The sequence below is a fragment of the Chionomys nivalis genome, chromosome 2, assembly GCF_950005125.1.
Source record: "Chionomys nivalis chromosome 2, mChiNiv1.1, whole genome shotgun sequence".
Taxonomy (NCBI): Eukaryota; Metazoa; Chordata; class Mammalia; order Rodentia; family Cricetidae; genus Chionomys; species Chionomys nivalis.
Window position 1 is genome coordinate 77,877,995 of NC_080087.1, and position 14,145 is coordinate 77,892,139.

At 49.6% G+C, this 14,145-nt stretch overlaps 1 protein-coding gene across 1 annotated transcript in view; it reads right to left on the bottom strand.

Annotated features, from left to right (window-relative positions):
• Clptm1 (CLPTM1 regulator of GABA type A receptor forward trafficking) overlaps window positions 1-9,042 on the bottom strand; it is a 30,982-nt gene extending 21,940 nt beyond the window's left edge. Inside the window, exons 1-2 of the mRNA XM_057763105.1 lie at window positions 8,934-9,042; window positions 374-486 (exon numbers count right to left, since the gene is read on the bottom strand). Of these exons, the coding sequence (XP_057619088.1) occupies window positions 374-486; window positions 8,934-9,005 (185 nt within the window). The 5' untranslated portion in view covers window positions 9,006-9,042. The remainder of the gene's footprint in view (window positions 1-373; window positions 487-8,933) is intronic.
• Between the last annotated feature and the right edge of the window lie 5,103 nt (window positions 9,043-14,145).

The window sequence follows — 14,145 nt, forward strand, 5'->3', positions numbered from 1 at the left end:
TTCATCCCAGCACTTAGGAGGCAGAGGCAGGTAGATCTCTGTGAGTTCAAGGCCAGCCTGGTCTACAGATGGAGTTCTAAGACAGCCAGAGCTACATAACAGAAAGACCCTGTCTCAAAACAAACCTACTTTAGGCTGAGTGCTATCCAGGAGGGCTCTCTAAGGCTCAGAAGCCAGCATTAAAGAAGGTGACTACTGGGGTGACATGAGAGGCTGGAGCCTATCCACAAGGTACTTCTCTGGGCATGGAGGTCGTGAGGCCTCTGTGGGCACAAGCCGTCTGCCAAGGCAGCAATGTGCCATTCCTGGTCACCAGTCCCTCTCCCTAGGTCTTGCTGTTTGCAGAGTGGGAGCCCCAAGCCCACCTGCTCACCTGAAAAGCACGCCTTTGATGACCTGCCAGGCGTTGGGGGCAGGCTGGGGTGGGGGATTCTGAGGCTGGGTCTCGGCCGGCGTGTCCCTCCCAATGCTGCCATTGCTGGTCACCTGTGGGGGGAACAAAGTGTAGGGTGAAGGAGCTGATTTGGGCACCTTGAGCTGCAGAGGCTGAACACATAAGGGTTTCACCAATCTTCAGGAAAGGCACACGCAGGAGTGCCCGGGCAGGAGGGTTCCAGAGGAAACTGCTCCCCAGGTATCGTAATTTTAAAAAGGCAGCACGTGAGAGAAAGACGCCAAGCGACAGAGCTCAAATGGAAAGGTGGGAGGGTAGAGTGGAGACCAGCCTCTGGGGACAGGAGTGGCAGAAAAGGAGAGACAGACAAAGAGAGACAGAGACAGGCAGAGAAGCAGAAAGAGAGAAAGGAAGAGACAGAGATTGGTTAAGGCCCACCTTTTAAAAGGGAACGTGGCAAATGTGCACAGAAGGTGCTCTTAGCGGCTGCAGCTGAGGATGGATCCTGTCAGGACCTCAAGGGCAGGCCAGTACAGATGCCTGAATACTACTACCAAGAATACCTGTGCTGGGGATGGTGGTGATACAAACGCACTGATCAGCGTGGCAGCACCGAGAAGTTGGCACTCAGAGGGAACCTGTGGTCAGACCTAGGGCTCAGGTGCTAAGAGCTAAATCACTGTGCTCTGGGGCAGGGAGCAGACGCAGGTGCAGCCAGCAGCTGAGGGACAGTCCAACAGTCCAAGCTGAACACTCTTCACAGAGCTGTCCTAGGACCCTGCAGTTGACATTAAAGGAGGGTGGCCACCAAGGAAGGTCCTTCCCCGGGCATGAGGGTTTTCTCCAGTGCTGCAGTCCAGCAGGGAAACAGACAGCCTGGAGCAGAACCTCACTACTGTGCGCCGGTATACAAACATCCATCCCAGCGCACCCAGCCTGACACCAAGCTCCGACCCGCTGCACTCTGCAACTGAGCAAAGACTCAGAGAGGTTAAGACACTTGTCTGGATTACTCAGGAGCAAGAAAACAGGGAGAAGGGTCAAGTAGGGATGATGTGGAAAGAATCGTGTCTCACCGGGCAGAGAGGCACATGCCTATAATCCCGGCACTTGAGAGGTGAAAGAACAAGGAGTTCAAAGCCAGTCTATGCCATCTCAAAACAAGACCCCTCAGAAGCAGAGGCACACCAGAGACACTCTGACAGCCAGGAGGGAGAGTCTAGGGTAAGGCCGTCTCAGAAGCCTCTCTTTGGGCCCTGCTGGCTCCCCAGTCCTGTCCTTGTCCATCTCTCCTGCCAGCTGTGCCAAACCCTGTCAGCCTTCAAGGCATACCTGAGGGCTCTAGAGAAGCACAGCAGTTCAGAGCACAGGCTGCTCTGAGAACCCCAGTACCCAGCACCCACACAGTGGCTTACAACCATCCATAACTCCAGTTCCAGGGGATCCAACACCCTTTTCTGACCTCCACGGGTGCTAGGCACGCATGTAGTACATACACATACATGCAGGCAAAGTCCTCAGATGTATAAAATAAAACAAATCAATCTTTAAAAAGGGGGTGGGCAGGAGCTGCACCACCATGGGTATTGGGGAGAATCAGCACCTGATCTACCTGTGAAGTCAACAGATACAGTGCCTCAATGTCCCGGGGCCACACACACACCCATGGTCCCCAGGCTCCACTGCTCAGCCTTCTCCACCAGGCTCACACATCTTTCCTGATCAATTCCCAAAAGGGAACAGAGCAAAGCAGCCATGGAGCAGGACAGGTGTCATTTGTTACCTCTTGTCCCCATTACCAGCAAGAGCCCTTCTTATTATTACCCAAAGTGCAGGACAGCACCGAGGTGGCAGGGAGGGGTCAACTCTGGGGTCTAGTAGACCTCAGCTTCTCCCACGGTTCTTGCCTGAGACTCCTTAGGCATGTCACGCCCTTTGCCCTGGAGACAAACTTGTGAAAATACTGGCACAGAGTTAACAGAAAAGCTCCCCTCCATGAGTTCCCAGAACTGCTCTGCATACCTACTGTGTGCCAGGCCCTGAGCTAGGTGGCAGCCACTAAGCTCAGGGGCCCGGTGGCCCAGGCTGCATCAAGATGGAAACATACCTGCAGAACAGCAAGCAGTAACGAGCCGTGTGCAGCGCCACATGCCTACCACGCCGACACTCACCTACAGACCGACCTAGCATCCATTTACATCTGCTTCTCTACCTTCTCCCTACCTGCTGACCTACCAGCCTATCACCGACCTGATTTAGGCAGTAGTCCAGCGTCTACCCAGCCCTTTCTGTGGTACAATCAACGTTCTTCCTAAAATACGTAACTAAGATAAACAGAAAATATGCTTTGGAGAAATAAGCAGGAGACAGACACCAGGACATGGGGTGTAGGAACCCACACAGACTGGGTCAACAACTCAGTGAGCCTCGCAGGCTGTGAAAGATGCAGTCACATGGGGAACTTAGGGAAGGGTGTTTTAATAGTGGAGAAAGTATAAGGGCCAACAGACCTGTCTGGCTACAAGGTGAAAACCTTCCACCAGACCTCACTGAGAAGGCTGATGGTGGAACTAAGGTTTCTAGCAAGTCTAGATAGACTCAGAATCAGGAAGAGAGGTGGTGGCCAGGTCAAGATTTGAAATCACACCTGGCTGTTTCTCCTCACAGTGATGGGCATCAAACCTAGTCCTCTGAAAAAGCAGCAAGTGTTCTTAACTACTGAGCCACCCAAAGGTTTTTGTCTGCCAGTCTGTTTGTCTTATCTATCACTAAACACTGATTTGTTTTGTTTTTGTCTTTCGAGACAGGGTCTACATAGCCCTAGCTATCCTGGACCTTTTTTTTTTTTTTTTTTTTGGTTTTTCAAGACAGGGTTTCTCCATGTAACAGTCCTGGCTGTCCTGAAACTGCTTGGTAGACCAGACTGGCCTCGAACTCACTGAGATCCGCCTGTCTCTGCCTCCCAGTACTGAGATTAAAGGCATGTGCCACCACCGCCTGGCATCCTGGAACTTTCTATATAGATCAGGCTGGCCTCAAACTTACCAAGTGCTGGGATTAAAGGTATGTACCAATACCCCTGGCTTTTTTAATTGTGTATGTCAGCATGTGCATACACACTGTATATGCATTTTTTTAATTGTGTATGTCAGCATGTGCATACACACTGTATATGCATTTGCATGCAGTTGCCCCTGGAGGCTGCCGAGCCTGAGCTGGACTTACAGGCAGTTACTTGTGAGTTGCCCAATGTGGGTGAGGAAACTGAACTGCAGTCTCCCACAAAAGCAGTATAGCCTCTCATTGGCTGAGCCAGCCAGCTTTCCAGCCCGAGAGGTGTGCAATCCCGCAATCCCAGCACCCACGAAACAAACACAGGCAGATTTCTGTGGGTTTGAACCCAATCTGATCTACATGGTGAGTTCTGGGTCGGTCAAGGATACAAAGAAAGCTCCTGTCTCAAAGAAGTACACATGCTCAAGCTACAGAGAAACCCTGTCTCAAAAAAAAAAAAAAAAGTCAATACATGAGTAATTACTTCTCATTGTTGTGTGTGTGATGTGTGTGGCGTCTGGAGGACAACTCTAGAGTTAGCGCTCCCTTAGTTTTTATGTAGACTTTAGGGACAAACACTGGTTGCCAGGCTTATATGGCCGAACCATCTCCCCAGCCTCTCGAACCCCAGAGTTTTAACTGCATCTAAGCAGGTGAGGTGGTGTATACCTGTAATACCAACTCTTTGAAGGAAAGGCTAGAGGGCTGCCTTGAGTTGGAAGCCAACCTAGGTTATACATGAGGTCCTTTCTCTACAAAACAGCATTAAAGCTAGGTGGTGGCACACGCCTTTAAAGTCAGTACTTGGGAGGCAAAGGCAGCTGGATCTCTGAGTTAAAAGCCACCCTGGTGCCGGGTGGTGGTGGCGCACGCCTTTAATCCCAGCACTCGGGAGGCAGAGGCAGGCGGATCTCTGTGAGTTCGAGGCCAGCCTGATATACAGAGCAAGTTCCAGGACAGGCTCCAAAGCTACAGAGTTCTGTCTTAAAAAACCAAAACAAACGAACAAGCAAGCAAACAAAATAAAACAAAACAAACAAAAAAAAAACAGAAAAACCAAAAACCAAACCAAAAGAAAGAAAGAAAGAAAAAGAAAGAAAGAAAGAAAGAAAGAAAGAAAGAAAGAAAGAAAGAGAAAAAAGAAAACCCACAAAAACAGGGTTGGAGAGATGGTTGAGCAGTTATGAGCTCACAACCATCCATCACCTATTCTAAGGGATCTGACCTCTATAGGCAACAGGCAAACATGTGCTGTACACACATACATGCAGGCAAAACACCCATATGAAAAAAATAAATCAATCTTAAAAAAAAAACTAAAAACACAAACTAAAACTGCTTTTGGCCTGCACGTTTACAGTCTGTTTTCTGTCACATCTCCTAACCAACACAGCACAGCAGCTACTTGCAGAGCATTTCCACCCCACCAGCACGGACCGTGAGGCAGGCGGGTTACATGCCAACAGTGTGCTACTCTACAGAGGGACTTGAGCATCTGAGATTTGGGTTCTGAAGAAGGAAATCCTAAAACCAGGACCCTGTGGTCTAACACTGTAGAGTGCATCCAAAGCCACTACACTCTCAAACAACTGTGACTGTATCTACGCTGGACTTCAACAAAGAGGTGACCCTCCTGTGGCTCCCCTTGCCCATGGAGTCAAGGTCAAATCCTCACTAGCCTGGCACGTCATGCCTCCCCACTTCTCTGTTCTCTCCCCCTACCTGTCTGGCCACAGTGCTTACTTAGCCTGTCTGATGCCCTTCCTCATGCCACATATCTTCTACCTCAGGGCCTTTGTACAGGCTAGTTCCATTACATCAATGGTTTTTCTTTCTGGAAATTCTTTTACCTCTCTTAGGTCTTTGACAAAGTGCCACCTCCTCTGAGAAGTCTTCCCATGACCCTACTTAAAAGGCAGCTCTCCCACCTACCTACCACTCACTCCATACTACATCCCAGCAATGTATCTGTCCAAGTCACTGTCATCTGAGATCAGGGAGATTTTTATTACTGTGTCCCCATCCATGCTTCCCCACCTCCGACTGGGCTCACAAGGTCTGGGAAAGCAGAGCCTATTTTACCCACAACCATGTCCCCAGCGAGTCAGGCACCTGCGGAGGGAAGAGGAGCAGGCTGCTGTGACAAAGGCAAGGGAAGGATCTGCCTGCTCCCTACTAAGCCAGTTGGCTAGGGGACGATGCGAGAGAATGTGAAGGTAGCAGAGAGGAAAGTACAGCTCCTGTCGAGGCTCCAACCAGTCTGGGAACAGCTGTGACCGCCATGGCTGTATAGAATCATGCCTTCAAGGACCGCTGAGATCCACCATGACCACCCAGACTCCAACTCAGTCCAGCCTCTGGCTAAGTCCCATTCACTGCTGCAGAAGTGAGTTGGCACAGAACACCTGCCAGGGATGGGCTAGGGTGTAGCTCAGTGTGGAGGGCTGGCTAAGCATGCAGGAACCCTCCTGGGTCCCACTACCTATACCATTGTTGAAAACAGAACAGTCAGGCAGTGGTGGTGCACACCTTTAATTCCAGCACTCAGGAGGCAGAGGCAGGTGGATCTCTGTAAGTTCGAGGCCAGCCTGGTCTACAGAACGAGGCCCTGGACTGTTACACAGAGAAACCCTGCCTCAAAACAAACACAAACTTTCCCACTCTTAGCACCTTCTCTGGGCCAGCCCTGAGCTGAGGGGCTAGTGATACAGTATTGGCCAAGAGTATAGTAGAGAAGACAATCCCAACAGAGTAGTTGGCCCAGCAGAACCCCAGGAGCCCAAAGGGCACACCTGACCCAACCTGGGAGGACTTCTATCTTGGGAGAGGAAATCTTAGATCAGAGGACAAGTAAAGATCATCCAGGTAGGGGGTATGCTGGCTCCTGTTAGGAGGCTGAGGCAGAGGAGTTTGAATCTGAGGCCAGCCTGGGTAACATGGAGACTCTTCAAGCAAACAAATAAACAAAAACAAAAACTGCCCTGCCTCCTGTGGGTCCTGCAGGTGCCTTGTGATTACAGCTACCTCCGAGGTTCCTTAGTGGATGCTCCTGGGGCCTGTGTGAGATGGCAGACACAAGGACCCGAGAGTGAGAAACAAGAGAAGGAGACTGCGAGGAGGCCAGATTTGCAGTGGGGGACATTCTCCAATCTCTGGCTCTCTAGCACAGGTCATTCTGCCCGCCCCTACCCCCAAGAACATTTAGAAGTTTCTAGAGACATTTTTGGTTGTCAAGCCAGGAAGGTGCATGCCCACTACAACGTAGTCTACAAACACCAGAGGCAGTGCTAAGGATCCTAAAGTGCAGGTGCAGCCCCACACTGAAAGATTTCCCAACTCAAAATGTCAATAACCAAGGGTGCTAAAAGCCTAGTCTAGGCCGGGCTGTATTTGGGAGGCAGAGGGCAGACGTATCTCTGAGTGGGTTCCAGGACAGCCAGAGCTACACACAGAGAAACCCTGTCTTGAAAAAAAGAAAGTGGGGGGAGGGAGAGAGAGAAAGGACTAAAATGGAAAAAGGAATAAAGAAAGCCTAGTCTAAGCCGGAAGGTGGTGGCGCACGCCTTTAATCCCAGCACTCAGGAGGCAGAGGCAGGCGGATCTCTGTGAGTTCGAGACCAGCCTGGTCTACAAGAGTTAGTTCCAGGACAGGCTCCAAAGCCACAGAGAAACCCTGTCTCGAAAAAACCCAAAAAAAAAAAAAACCAAAAAAAAAAAAAGAAAAAAAGCCTAGTCTAGTCCAAAAAAAAAAGTCATGCCAGGTCTTGATCTGCTTTAAAAAAAACAGTGCGTACTTTATCCTGAGGGCCAAAGGATGTTAAAAGTTTATAAGCATGAACTAGGATTAGTGACATGCCGATCATCCCAGCACTGAAGGCTGAAGCAGAAGGGTGGCGAGTTCAGGGCCAGCCTGAGCTTCATAGAAAGACCCTGACTCAAGTAACAGACAAAAGATTTAGGGCACAGATGGGAACCAGAGAGGCTCCAGATGTGTCTGGAAGTTCAACACACTGTAAGTCTTGATCTCTCATGCCACTGACACCCATTAATTGATAGGCATTTAAAGGAGGAGGACCACAGTCCAGAGACTAGGAAGTCCCTACAGACCAATGCATTCATCCCAGCAAGGACTCAACCAATGACAATTCCCCAAGATGCCTGCACCCTAGGGCTGGCTGGAAATGCCAGAAAGACTTAGTCCAGATACGCTGGGCTCTATCTCATAACTTTAGCCTGGTAATTCCCCCCAAAAGAGCATATGTGCCCTGCCTGGGAGATCCTGCAGCCTCTTATCCAGATTTCTGTCTCTACCCTTCTGTTTACACTGCAGCTTCTTTTTTTTTTTTTTTTCTTTTTTTGGTTTTTCGAGACAGGGTTTCTCTGTGGTTTTGGAGTCTGTCCTGGAACTAGCTCTTGTAGACCAGGCTGGACTCGAACTCACAGAGATCCGCCTGCCTCTGCCTCCCAAGTGCTGGGATTAAAGGCGTGCGCCACCACCACCCGGCATACTGCAGCTTCTTCACCGGCTCTCCTCACTGCAGGGACGTGGCTCGAGCCATCTTTACAGCCCACAAGGCTAGCCCTCCCACCCAATTCGTCCATTAACCACTGGAGAAATGAAGGCCCACAGAAAGAAACTTGTCCAAGGTCACACAGAGTTAGGTTCCTGCCTCCCTCCCAGGCGGTACTCATCAGCCCTGAGCAGCCTCCTACGTGTCAGTGACATCCTGGTGGGTGGGCCGACAGCACCTTGCTGTCACTCCATCAATTCTCCCAGAAGCCTGCACGAAACCTGAGTGAACTGGTGTGCTCCGAGGTCTCGGTGTAGTTTGAGTGGTGCTGGGTTAGCAGGCAAATGCATCTGGACCAATTTCTCTATGTGGTCAGTTTAGACAGGGAGCACCCAGCTCAGGACAGACCACCCGCAGTCAGCCTTTTCATGGAGCGGGAGCCAAAGTTAACCTGGGTGACCTTCCGTAAGTGTCTTCGTCTTGCTGTCCCTGGGATCCTCGTCTGTAAAATGGGTCTGTCGGCCTCCGCAGCCCATGCCCTTTACCCATCATAATTACCGTATTTCCCCAGAGCTAGAAAACTCCCGATTAACCAAATACTGCCCCGTATCTCAGGCACTGCGGAGCGGACCCGGAACACCAGAGCACTCTAGGAACGGTGCTGGAGCCTGGAGCACAGTAGAGAACCTAGGACGTCTGGGTTTACGAGTCTGCGTCCCTCTCCTTGGCTCGAGCTGGGAGTCTGGCGGGCGCCCGGCGCGAGCCTGCAGGAGACCTGGCGCGCAACAGGGCCCGGTTCCCGCCACGGTCCGGCCTCCTGGGCGGCCGAGTGCTGCCTGGGCCCAATAGTCAAGGTCCCTCTGGGGCAAGGAGCCCCCGGTGCACGCGATTCCTCCAAAAGAGACAAGACACTCCACGCGGGAGTGCCCCCCGCTGGGGAAGCGCCCCCCTCAGGCACCTCTCGGCCTCCGTACCTGACCAGAGCTGCCACCCCCGGCCGCCACCACGGCGCTGCCGGCCCCGTCCGCCTCCTGCGCCGCCGCCATCTTCCCGCTCCGGGTCCCCGCCCCCGCCGCCAGCCCCGCCCCGTCTCCGACGGCGCCAGCGCGATCGCGCGAGATTTCACACTTCGCCGGCCCCGCCAGGCTACCGTATCCGCACCCCTTGGAAGGCCCGATTGGGCCACCGTACTCGGCTTCCGCCCTAACATTTCGCTGGAGGCTATTTGTGTGTGTGTTTTTGTTTGTTTTGTTTTGATCTAACAGGAAGGAACTGCTCCGAAGTGCTCTTTCTAGTCTAAACTGTTCCTCTCATACCCTGGGCCAAGCTGGCGGGTCTTTTCGGACAGTACGGTCGGTCGTTCCTAGCAATCTGCTCCGCTTACTCTCGCTGTTTTTCGCGAGTTCTACAGGTTATAGTTCCTGAGCTTTTCGGCCACCGTAGAAAACCCGCTGGAGCCGCTCCCCGCTCGGACGGGAAGTCCGTGGTGGAGCCGTAGTTGTCGGGTTCGCGGGTGGTTGTTGGTTTGTGCTCTTCACTTTTGGTGTGGTTTTCCTTAGTCTAAGCTTTCGCCATCAAGTCCCCGAAGGTGGTAGCATTCAGAGGCCCTATTTCAGGGTTTTTAACGACACCACACCTGGAAATGGGACCCTAGCCACTTTTAGGCAACTTAATGTGCACTCCAATAGAACTTTATGCTTTCCAGCAAACCTCCCCGCTTTTAAACACCATTTCTTGGGCTCAAATGAATTTTTTTTTTTTTTTTGGTTTTTCGAGACAGGGTTTCTCTGTGGCTTTTGGAGCCTGTCCTGGAACTAGCTCTTGTAGACCAGGCTGGTCTCGAACTCACAGAGATCCGCCTGCCTCTGCCTCCCAAGTGCTGGGATTAAAGGCGTGCGCCACCACCGCCCGGCTGGGCTCAAATGAATTTATTTATTTTGAGGGTTTTTTTTTCCGAGAGACAGGATTTCTTTATTTTATTTTATTTTTTTTTTTTTTTTGAGACGGGGTTTCTCTTGTTGGACCCTAGAGGACAACTACCAGGAGGAGTCGCCCCAAGAGACCATCTCTCACACCACAGTTGATGTAAAAGCATGAGGATTTCGTTAATTCTGTCATGACAGGGTCTTTTCAGCATTCGAGAAGCCAGAAAGACCCCTAAAGGCTGGTACAGGCTACTTTAAAAGTAAAAAGCCACAGAAACAAGGGGGGGTGTCTGGGGGTTGTTCTTTAACTATTATGATTGGCTTATTCAAAAGGGCTATTACCAATAATTGGCTGGAGGGCGGTTGCCAGATCAAATGAGGTAAGAGGGAACATCTGAGGGTCATTTTGCCCCTTTCCCAGGGACTGAGTCAAAACACTAGGAACTGAGTCAACACCTAAGGGTTATCTTGCCCCTATTCCATAGAACATTCACAAGGACGCAGGGAGATGGTGGAAAGTTCCCAACATTTCAGTACTTGCATGTATAGTTGTTAGGTCCTTGGTTCCCAGGGGAGGGGGAGGAGCACTACTACTGAGACTGAGAGGGCTCAGAATTGTCCTCAGAATTTTCTTAAAGTTTTACACTCTATCTCTGGCTGTCCTGGAACTCATCTGTAGACCAGCCTGGCCTCGAACTCAACAGAGATCTGCCTGCCTCTGCCTCCCTGGGATTAAAAGTGTGAGCCACCACCACCCAGTGAAAGACAGAATTTCTTGTTTTGAGTATTTTTTTCCCCTGATACAAAGGATTTCTCTAGCGTTGACTCTTTTGGAACTCGCTCTGTAGACCAGGCTGGTCTTGAACTCAAAGAGATCGTCTGCTTCTCCCTCCCCAGTGCTGGGATTACAGGTGTGTGCCACCATCCAGCACAATTTTTTTAAGGACAGGATCTCATATTTTACCCCAGGCTGGACTCAACTCGTGATCCTCCTGCCTCAACCTCCATAGTACTGAGGATACAGACATGAACCATGAGCTTAATAACTCTTCCTATTTTGTGTTTTGTTTGTTTTGACCTGGTAGGGGAATGAAACGGCCTTGAAACGTGGCAGTCGTAGAATTTGCCACATCTTCCAGCACCGGCTTCCCGAGCTGGGATGGACAGGTTCATGGCTAGCACACTAAGCTAGAATGCCATAATTTAATTAGCTACAAAATCAAATTTTAGATTAGCTCCAATATCTCCCAAAGGACTGCAATCAAGGATTGGGTGTGTTGGCACACGACTTTGGTCCCAGCACTTGGAAGGCAGAAGCAAGCAAATCTTTGAGTTCTAGGCCAGTCTGGGCTACATAACTATGCCCTGTTTCAGAAAGAGTTACAAGCAGTTTGGCCTGCCCAGCCAAAGGGCTGGGAACTGAACGCTGGTCAGATGGAGACAAGCCTGCCCAATCAAAGGGCTAGGAACTGAATGCTGGTCAGGAAGAAGCAAGCCCTCTTAACTGCTGAGATATTCCTTCAGCCCCACTGAAAACTCTTTACATTGTTTTTAGATTATTTTATGTCTTTTGTTTTTGCTTTTCGAGACAGGGTTTTTTCTCTATAGCTTTGGAGCCTGTCCTGGAACTAGCTCTTGTAGACCAGGTTGGCCTTAAACTCACAGAGATCCACCTGCCTCTGCCTCCCGAGTGCTGGGATTAAAGGCATGTGCCACCACCGCCTGGCTATTTTATGTCTTCACATATGGATGGGCACTGTGTACGTACCTAGGGCCCTTGAAGGCTTAAAAAGGCCACCAGGTCCCCTGGGACTAGATTTAGAGACTTTTTTTTCAATTTTATTTTATTGATATTTATTGAGCTCTATGTTTTTCTCTGCTTCCCTCCCTGCCTCTTCCCTCCCCCTTCAACCCTCCCCCAAGGTCCCCATGCTCCCAATTTACTCAGGAGATCTTGTCTTTTTATATTTTCTACTTCCCATGTAGATTATATCTATGTAAGTCTCTCTTAATTCTCTGGGATTGTGGTTTGTAGGCTGGCTTTCTTTGCTTTATGTTTAAAAACCACCTATGAGTGAGTACATGTGAAAATTGTCTTTCTGTGTCTGGGTTACCTCACTTAAAATAGTGTTTTAGTTCCATCCATTTTCCTGCAAAATTCAAGCTGTCGCTATTTTTCTGTTGTGTAGTACTCCATTGTGTAAATGCACCACATTTGTCGTATCCATTCTTTGATCGAGGGGCATTTAGGTTGTTTCTAGGTTCTGGCTATGTCAAACAAAGCTGCTATGAACATTTGAGCACATGTCCTTGTGGCACAATTGAGCATCCTTTGGATATATACCCAAAAGTGGTATTAATGGGTCTTGAGGAAGGTTGTTTCCTGATTTTCTGAGAAATTGCCACACTGACATTCAAAGGAGCTGTACCAGCTTGCATTCCCACCAGCAATGCAGAAGTGTTCCCTTTACCCCACAACCTCTCCAGCATAAGGTGTCATCAGTGTTTTTGATCTTGGCCATTCTTACAGGTGTAAGATGGAATCTCAGAGTTGTTTTGATTTGCATTTCTCTGATGACTAAGGATGTTGAACATTTCCTTAAGTGTCTTTCAGCCATTTTAGATTCCTCTGTTGAGAGTTCTCTGTTTAGATCTGTACTCTTTTTTTTATTGGATTATGTGATCTTTTGGTGTCCAATTTCTTGAGTTCTTTGTATATTTTGGAGATCAGACCTCTGTCTGATGTGGGATTAGTGAAGATCTTTTCCCATTCTGTAGGCTGTTGTTTTGTCTTGTTGACCCTGTCCTTTGCTTTACAGAAGCTTTTCAGTTTCAGGAGGTCCCATTTATTAATTGTTTCTCTTAGTGTCTGTGCTACTGGGTTTTTATTTAGGAAGTGGTCTCCTGTGCCAATGCGTTCAAGTGTACTTCCCACTTTCTCTTCTATGAGGTTCAGTGTGGCTGGCTTTATGTTGAGGTCTTTGATCCATTTGGACTTGAGTTTTGTGCATGGTGATAGATATGGGTCTATTTTCATTTTTCTACATGTTGATATCCAATTACGCCATAGAGATTATTCTGAGTGTCCATGTGGATGCTGGGAATAGAACCCAGGTGCTCTGGAAGAACAGCTGAGCTATCTCCGCAGACCCAATCAACAGCACATCTTTATCATAAGGGGCTGGAGAAACAGCTCAGAGGTTAAGAGCACTGGCTGTTCTTCCAGAGGACCCAGGTTCAATTCCCAGCCCCACGTGGCAGCTCACAACCGACTGCAACTCCAGTTCCAGGGGATCCGACACCCTCACATACATGCAGGAGAAAGACTAATGTACCTAAAACAAAGATAAATAAATTAGCCAGGCAGTGGTGTCAAATGCATTTAATCTCAGCCCTCACTCGGGAGGCAGAGACAGGTGGATCTCTGAGGTCGCAGCGAGCCACGTGAAGTCTGTATCGGTCACGTTTTCATTGCTATGATAAGATACCATGGCCAAAAGTGATCTTGGAAGGAAGAGTTTGTTTTGGGCTATGGTTCCAGGGAACCATATGGAACATGGCAGGGATGCATGGCAACAGGCAGCAGGTACTGTGACTGGAGCAAGAATCAAAGAGCTGACCTTCAGATGCATGCATGGAGCAGAGGGAGGGAGCTGTGTCCGTCATGAAGCCTCTGTCAACACTCACTTTCAGTGACATACTTCCTGTAGCTCGACCTCACATCCTAAAGGTTCCCAAATGAGGACCAGGTGTTCACATCTCTTCACCCTGTGTGGGAGGGGACATCCTCATTCAAACTACTTTAGGAAGACATGAGTTGTTCCTGCAGGCAATTTTTGCTGTATCATTGGTTTCTCAAGTTTCCTGACTACACAGAAAAGGCAAACAGGACCCCCCGAGAGAGACCCTCCTCTTCCCATTTTTCCCTTTGTTCCCTGGATTTTTTATCTTTTTTTTTTTTTTTCTTTTTCTTTTTGGTTTTTCGAGACAGGGTTTCTGTGTAGCCCTGACTGTGCTGGAACTCACTCTGTAGACCAGATTGGTCTTGAACTCACAGAGATCCGCCGGCCTGCCTCTGCCTCCCGAGTGCTGGGATTAAAGACGTGCCCCACCACTGGCAATTTTTTGTCTTTCTTTCCTGCCTCAGTCTCACCTGGGTTCATATCAGGTTGTGGCAGGGAATGAAATTCGGTGGAACTCCTAACCTATGCAGGAGGCCCTGTGTTCCCTTCCTAGTACCACAGCCAGCTGGGCACGGTGA